The sequence below is a fragment of the Vidua macroura genome, chromosome 3, assembly GCF_024509145.1.
Source record: "Vidua macroura isolate BioBank_ID:100142 chromosome 3, ASM2450914v1, whole genome shotgun sequence".
Taxonomy (NCBI): domain Eukaryota; kingdom Metazoa; phylum Chordata; class Aves; order Passeriformes; family Viduidae; genus Vidua; species Vidua macroura.
Window position 1 is genome coordinate 104292414 of NC_071573.1, and position 8672 is coordinate 104301085.

Sequence of the window (8672 nt, forward strand, 5' to 3'; positions counted from 1 at the left end):
TCTTGCTGTACGTGGATGGTTCATTGGAAATAAAGGTAAACATAATAGACCATAAGACTCGGCTTCCAATTTATTCACTGATTTGCATGCTTGCCCTGACAGGTATGAGACTCACCTCTACACTCCTATAAGGGATTAAGGATTCCATTAACCTTTTCATGATTAAGACGTAATTGTTCAGCGAGAGTCAAATGCCAGTTTTATTTCCTGCACCCAATCTCTACAGCTCTAACAATGCATGGATGAAAACCAGATAACACATGTTCTGCTTCAAAAAGGCAGGACTGGTCTTTCTGAAATTTGCAGCCATGCTTTTGTGGTAAAGGTACACACACAATTTATATTCCATAGCTAAGGAATATTTTTTAATTCCTTGTGGACTCTGATCTCTCGCATAAAAACATCTGCTAATAACATTTTTCATAATCTCTATTTGGTAACTCTATCCCATCCTGGCAGACAATGACCAGGCCTGAGTTAATTCACATCTTCCTCACCTCCTGGCTGGGCTGGGAAATGTGATATGTTTTGGGCACAAAGCCTTTAGCACATACAAAGCTCCAAGTACACCAGAAATCTGCAGTGCATCCCATCAACAGCACATACTGGTGTGAACACTTGAAAATCTTTCCAATGGTATCTATTTGTGTTTCATGCAGCATTCATTTGCTTCCAAAGAACTTTGTGGCTTGGACCCAGAACATTAAAATGATTGCCTATGTTCCTGGGAGGGAAACTATAACTGATGCAGTGGAGCTTTCTGCAATAACAAGACAGTTCATTTGGACAGAGGACACTAAACTTTCAGAGGCTAGCATGAGATTCTGGGCCGAATTCCCCCAGGAACCACAGATCATGAGAAGCTTGATTCACCATTTCTACTCCCACTGCAAAGTACATTCTTTTGGTTTTGTCTCTTCTGGTATGAATATATGACAACAATAAATAATAAAATAGGATAGTTGTTCCACTAGGGAGAGAAAGAGAACAAACACCACCTGACAGATGTTAGTGGTGTCATTTGGATATCACTTAGTTACATGGATAACAATGAAATACAGGAATTAAGCATAAAAGAGAGAGAATAGATCTATGGTGTAAATATGAAGTCATGCAGCAACAGACACCTGTTCCCTGGAAACTCATCAGAAGTTGCCAAACTGAGTTCATGCAGATCACAGAACGATTGTAAATCCCAAGGGAATCTAGTTAAGAAGAAAGTAGTTCCATCAACAACATTACTTCCAGGTAGATTATCTGCTATTATGAAGGCATGCTCTAAAGCTTCAGCCTTTGCCTCAGCCAATACACTCACAGCATCTCAGACTTCTGCCCAGTTCTGTGAAGTATGTTAGGTCAAGGTGAGACCTTGAGCTCTCAGATTTGACTGAAAGTGGTCATTTCTGGTTCTAAACATCAGGAACATTCTGATTACACAAACTCTGCCTAGGAAATGATGCTAAAACCTCTACATAGAAAAACGACAATGTTCTGTAAAGCCAGCTTTATTAAGATAAGAAAACAATATAGAAAAATAATGCAAACACGACCAAATGCATGAATATTTTACTAGAAGCCAAAACTGTGTGGTGACAAACCTACTGAACACATATTTAACCAGCAAACCACCAACAGGTAAACAGTTACATGTAAACTGTGCTTTTGGGAACTTCAGAAATAACTGTCAAAAACCAGCATTGCAGAATGAATTTTCTTATAAATAACCCATCAACAGTTTTTTAGATAAAATATAACTGTTCTGTCTCTCAGAATATGTCTCAAACTATAAAAACAGTACAAATCTCCTAATATCAAAACCACAGTATTAGATACAGACAGGTAAAAAAAATCTAAACTCCTTAAGAATTATATTAAAATAACTCTATTAAAAACACTTCCTTTAAAGGCTGTTCTAGCCAGAAGTTAAATCTTTAGACACAGTGCTCACAAAACACAAATGTAGAGGTTTTCAGATGTAACTATTGGTAGATTAGAGGCTGGCTGAGTTAAGAACCTTATCCTTAATAGCACCCTCCAGTCATGTAGATTTGTGGTACTTCTGAGCAATGCCATAGGGGACATGTGCAGCTATGGTGCCTAATTTCTGTGCTCCTTCGATGTGGAACATCTGGTCATCAAAGAAAATGTGAGGGCGGATTTTCACCAGGATTGGTCCTTTAGGTGCTCCTGCTAGGAACAGTGCCTCATCAATCTCCAGACCCCAGCTACGGAGAGTCTTCAGCACTCTTGCTCCAGAGCTCGCTGCACTTCTGGCTGTGACCAGGTAGGTCCTTATAGGACAATTTAATCGCTCGTTTTTTGCATAGAACTTCTTCTGGAGTTTCCCCAGATCTTCCAGAAAACCCTTCAAAGGACCCTGAGCATGAAATACCAGAAGCATATTTAGTATATGTCCACAATTCCCCAAATAATTCTCTTGCTTTCTTCCCAAGTGCCAGTTGCACAGAGAATTCCTTTTCCTAATGCTGTGCTACTCCACAAATTCTCTATGTAACATCTCCAAATGGGTCTGCATCCTCACTAGAAATTCACACATTGGCAAAAAGTTAAAACCATAACACTACATGGTAGGATCAGTGGGAAAATAATTCTCACTAAGGCTTACAAGATCTCTTACAATATTATTTTTTAATTACAGTCTTTAATAAAATGTCCATTGAAAACACAGAAGTCCTTTTGCTATGAACCATGAGCTGTAATTTTTTTCCTGCACAAAAAACAGTGGAAGACCTAATTACAAAGCCATCAATGAACTCTTTCCAAACTAATGACTATACTATACTCCAATTTTTAGAAGCAAATGACAGTTTTGTTCAAATTACACTGTCCAGTTCTTTCATAAATAAAGCTTTTACTCTGAATTTACACTGTTCTTAACAATAGCAGAATTGGTATTTCAGTTTAAGCTAATGTTAAAATATTTGTGGTTTTAGACAAATGGCATAGCTCTGCTTGGGATTAAGCAGATATTATCCTGTTTTAATAACCAGAATATCTCAGTGCTTGAAATTAACATTACCTACAGTGTGATTAAAAAAAAAATCAGTGAAATCAGTACTAACATTTCTTTTTCTAAAGATACTATTAAAAGACAACTGTCAGTGACTGTCTTATATATGCAGTTCTCTCAGAGAAATGAGAGAGGACTGCAATGACGGCCTGGTAAAAGGACTGCAATCGTGGCCCCTTTTATGTGAAACATGCATTTTAAAGATTATCTTCAAAGAAGGAAATAAATAGGGGCATCAGCTTTCACAAAGAACACATCCACACTGGGGAAATGGAGAAATACAGCAGCAATGAAAAGTCATCAGATCTTCTGGAAACTCATTTTAAACAAGAAATTAAAGAAATACAAACCTGTGCAAGAGGCTTATTTTCATTCAATTGTTCATGTTCAAAAAATCTATCTAATCCTTGCTCTTTGAAAATCTGTTCTGATTCATCAGAAAAGATAACAGCATCCCCATCAAAAGCCACCCTCAGCTGTGTATCCGAGTAAACAATGTCTTTGTTGGCAGTGAACATCGTAGCTGATGCAATGCCTGAAAATAGATCAGAGACCCTCAGTTAGCATGTCCTGCAAAGTCAGTCATGAAACCATCAGCAGTTTGGTTCCAACAACTTACTGCTGGTGACTCTTATATATGGTGAGCACGACCGATCACAAAAGCTAATTAGAGATGCCTGTTCTGTAACACAAATGCATGGAAGCTGTCCAACTGCCAAAACATCCTGGACATGCTTCCTTCCACTTTCATATAAGACTATATAAAAATGCTTCCAAGCTCTGCTGCAAATGAGAGAAAAGCAGGAAATCCCACGGAGACCACTCAATCAAAGTATTTGTTACTTTTTAACAAGAAGGGAGCACAGAAGTTGCTTTTTTAAGTTGTATCAAAGATATGATGCTATTCAAACAGAAGCTGAAGAGAGGTGGGAGTCTTGTTTCTTTTTGAAGGGGAGAAGACAAAGATGTAGGGTGAAGTTGTCACTATCAGCAGGCTGAAGGGTCAGAGAGGAACTGTATCACATAATTTTATTTGGTTGAGTAAAAATAAGTTATAAGCTTGCACCATATAAAGTGGTGACTTTCTGCATTTGATGAAGCAGCACTAATTTCTGTGAAAGACACACAATATATATAATTTTTGAACAAGCTCCACAAGATAACAAAAGATATCAACAGATAGCAAAAGAAAGTCAATTCATACCTGCTTCTATAGCTTCCTGCACTTTGTCAGAATCTGCTGAGAGGTACAGGTTCGTGAGGTACGCAGTCAGGTAACCAATGGGGCTCTCTCCTCCCGTCATACAGAAACGTTCAATTGTTAAGCCTAAAGTAAGAACAGCACAAGGTGTGGCTCTGCCTTGACACTACAAAGCTGTTAAAGGAACCTGTGAAAAGGTACACTAGCCTAGCTTACAGTAAACTTAAGAAAATACATTCATTGTAATTTCAACAAGTTACACAACTTCAAACAATTACAATGTTTGATCAGCCCATCTTTATTGAGAATTTAGGGGAAAAATTCCCTCTGTGACAGCAGAGTAACTGCTGTGAAGATGTATGTGTAGGGAGCATAGATATCAAATATGAAAAAGTTTAAGTACTTCTCAGAAGTTATGGTTCACACCTGACAAATCTAGACCACTGGATCAAATTCTGTCTAATACTATAAAATTAATTCATATTATTATGTAACAGGTGGCAATTCTACACATCAGTAATTCTTTTTATTTACCATAGTGATTGATGCTATTTATGAGCCTCACTCCCACTTGGGCATGGTTATTAGTCATCAGGACAATATCAAACCGTTCTTCATCATCAGGGTACAGCTCGAGAAGCCGGGCATTGACATGCTCCAGTGCCTGCAGATTGAAAATGTGGAAGTCAACAGTCAAGTGTGCCTCCTTTCTTAGTCACTGGAGTTTTAGTGATAGGATTATCTTGAAGGAGAGTGTAAAATACCTGATAGTTTAACTTGCTGAACTTCTTTTACTCCTTCTGCTTTGCTGCCCCCAGCAACCATTTGACTGGGTTCATTTGAAAGGAATCAAGTACATTTTTCTCTTTTTTTTGAGCTATGGAATTTACTTTTGCTGTTTTACTGACACAGTGCAGGTCATTAGGTGTCAAAGACCATCCTTAAGTAATGAGTACAAAATCACATCCTGTCAGCTTGATTAGCTTGAGAGTTTCTAATTGCATCGATGAATGAGACACATTTTGATTTGAGAGCTCTTCAAATTGGCCAACATGTTATACCCACAGTCTGGCATTCTTATTTCCTTGACCTTTCATCTGTCTATCTCTCTCTATATCCATCTGTTCTCCTATTTAGAATTTCATCTTGACCCTTGAATGGAATTCTTTGGGATTACAGCAACAAAATCAATAATGAATCATCAAATGAAGATGTGATTTTTATTAACATGCTTTAAAAACTCAGGCTAGTTGTTCAGAACTAAACCACAGATTTCATAATTAAATTCTGGAACTCTCACTTTAAAAAGCTATGTTATTATGGGACTGTGCTTAGGAAAATTCAAAGTTACAGCCTGGTGTAAGGCCTAGAAAAAAATCTTGGTATGTGATCATAACTCACTTCTATTGTTAATACTCTATTACACAGGCAATTTCTTAAATTATTAGAGAATAAGGGTGAGTGGAGGAGGGGATTCCATTTATTGTCCAGTGTCTTTATACTTTGCAGTCTGAAGACACCCTGGCCTGTGATTATAAATCTTAAGCACTACAAGCATGAGATGTAATGCTTTTAAGTTAGTACCTTAAACATTTCAATAAGGGAATCCAAAGAAAAACATATTATTTCTTTTTTGCTTTCTTTGTCTCCAGGTAAAAAGGATGACTCAACAAAGCCACAGTTCTCTAGCCTAATGATTCCTGTGACTAAGCAATATAAAGAATTCAAATGGAAACAGCATATCAGAAGGGAACAGAGGTCAAGCTGCATTTAGCTGGGCATAGCTAACAGCTCTGATTTCCAAAGTATGAGCAGTTAAAGAGTCAAATTGTGCTTATACTCTTAAGTAAATTTGACACTGAACTTCAATCTTAAAAACTAACTGTGCTAGCAGGGCTGCTACATATAGGAAAAGATGCAGTAAATTCCCAAGTCAGTCTGCCCTCACTGGTGTGCACAGTGAATTATTTTATGACCACACTTCTATGTTACAAACACCTTTACAGTGCTTGTGCCATTAATGCTACTAATAGCTATGTTATATTTACATGCATGGGTATTGACATAAGTAATTTTTCCACTGTGTATGTTCATAAAGTGAGTAATGAAGAAAATGTTTTAAATTCCTGAGACCAAAACTGAAGTAATGAAAATCTACTTTTAAAACCTGAAATGTTCCGCAACAACTCTGATGTCAGCAAGTATGATTTCTAATTATGATTTCATTAATTTTCTAAAGTCCCTGTGGTAAAGCTCAGCAAACAGTTCTCAATGGACTGTAATTAAATTAACTCTATAGACAGTGTTTTTTCAAGACGGTCCTACTAAAACTTGTGCTCTTTAAAAACTTCAAATATTTTCAATTTTTTTCACTTTTCTGTAATTTTACTTGCTTCCATGCTGGAGGGTGTTTTCCTTGGCCATTTCTCTTTTTTTTGTGCAATGAAAGCAAAATATTCAATTTCAGCTCTTTTTAAACCCTGACTCAGAAGTAGGGACTCCATCTCTTTTGCTGGTCCTCAAGAACAATTTCCAGGGTGACAACAAAAGCAAGGAAAATTTAAAGCTGAACAAAATAAATTAAAATCAACACCCACTGTTTGGGTTTGGTTTTGTTTTGGTTTTTTTTTAGGTGGGGAGAGGAACTGAGTTGGTTTATTTGTTTTGTTTTGGGTGGTTTTGGGGAGGAGGAGGTTGTGACAAACTTAAACAAAAAAATTTGGGGCTTATCTTCACTGAAATGGTCTTAAAAGGAAAGGTGCTTCATACACCCCATGTCCAGTGGAAAAAGCAGGTTCCTCCTTACCCACACCTGGGATGTGGTGCTGTGAGCCGGGATACAAAGGAGAAGACAAAGCTGTAGGGTGGTGAAGTTGTCACTATCAGCAGGCTGAAGGGTCAGAGAGGAACGGGATGCTGAGGGTACCACTCCGGTCCCGGTGACGCGAGCAGTACGTGCTCTGCCGCAGGCGTTCGGCATTAGAGCCGACGGGAGGGGAGGGCAGGAGAGGAGAGGGAATGGGAGAGGAGAGGGAATGGGAGAGGGGAGAGAAGCGGTGGCCGCGGGGCCAGGGCTCGCAGAGATGCGGGGGATGCTCCCGGGCAGCCCCGCCGCGACGAGCTCGGCGCTGGGAGAACAACTCCCAAAAACATCTCCCCGAGGCAGGTTTATCCCCGCTGCAGGAGGCTTCGTGCTCCTCCTCTTCCCGACGTTTGGCCTTGTGGCATCCCCCGCGCCCCGCCGCACCCCACACGCTCTCCTGCCCCGCCGGGCCACCCGCTCCGGGCCGCCTCCTGGCTACCTTGACGAAGTAGAACGCCGGTCCGGGCTTGAAGATGACGTTCTCGTTTTTCTGCTGGTACTCCACGTACTTCTCCACGCCCTGCTCTTCGTAGATCCGCTGCTCCTCCAGCAGGTTGAAGAGTGCTCGGGAGGACACGGCCACCGTGATGGCGTTCTGGGGCTTGGGCTGCGGAGCGAGCTCAGGGTAGCGCCGGCCCGTGGCCCTCAGGCCCCGGGCCCCCAGCCTCCCCCCGGACCCCCGAGCTCCGGACCCCCGGCCCGCCCGCACTCACCGGCCGGGGCTTCTGGGTAACCAGATTGTCGTAGAAAGCCTTGGCCGCCGCCCAGTCCCGCTCGGCCTCCTGCTGCCGGTCCTCCTCTGTCGCCTGGCTGGGCGGCGGCTCCTCCGAGCCCGAGCCGCTCATGGTTCCGGGCGCGGCCGGGGCCGTAACGGGCGACCGGGAAGCGGCGGCAGCGGCCGTCCCCCTGCCCCGCCCCGGCCAGGCGGGGAAGGCACCGGCGCTGCCTCTCCCCGGCGCTGTGGGCGCTTGGGGACGCGGCTCGGAGCGGTGCAGCCCTCCTCCGGAGAGGAGCAGCCCCGGCCCTGGCCCCGGCGACCCCCCCCGCCCCTCAGACCCCGAGGCGCAGCCCGCCCGCAGTCTCCCCTCAGCGTGGGGCTCGTGGGGTGCGCGGGAGCCGGAGCTGCGGCCCTTCCCCGCCGCCCTCACGGCACCTGTGGCGGCCCCTTCCAGCGGACGCTGACTCCGGCCGCTGACCTCCGCAGTGCTCGGGGGAGCGATGCCCGCCGCTGCTTGATGTCCGGCAGGAGCCGGCAGCACTCAGTGTACCAGCAGCATTAGAGATGTATTATTTAACTGCAATGGCTTAATTGACTTAATGTTAACTGCAGTAAATTCCCAGGAGATCTTATATGTTTTAGCAGTCAAAATGGGCTCGATGTCTGTGACCTTGGGTCCTTTATGCCACATGGAAAATACCTTCAAGAAAGAGCAATGTGGGCAGTGTGGCTGAGAGTGTGTTCACACCCACAAAAACTTATTCTGGCACGAGGTTGGCGTGGTCCTAAAATCCAGAGTCCCACACAGAGCTATGGGCAGCATCTAATACTCATACAGCTGTCTGAAATGGTCGTGTCT

At 42.7% G+C, this 8672-nt stretch overlaps 1 protein-coding gene across 1 annotated transcript; it reads right to left on the bottom strand.

The window, feature by feature from the left end:
- Positions 1–1489: 1489 nt before the first annotated feature.
- NT5C1B (5'-nucleotidase, cytosolic IB) lies at positions 1490–8105 on the bottom strand. The gene is made up of 6 exons (XM_053973541.1): positions 7809–8105; positions 7535–7702; positions 4767–4896; positions 4236–4358; positions 3382–3566; positions 1490–2377 (listed from the first exon to the last, which is right to left on the bottom strand). Exons 1-6 carry the CDS (start codon positions 7938–7940, stop codon positions 2039–2041), a joined length of 1077 nt encoding a protein of 358 aa, XP_053829516.1. The 5' UTR covers positions 7941–8105; the 3' UTR covers positions 1490–2038.
- Positions 8106–8672: the final 567 nt, after the last annotated feature.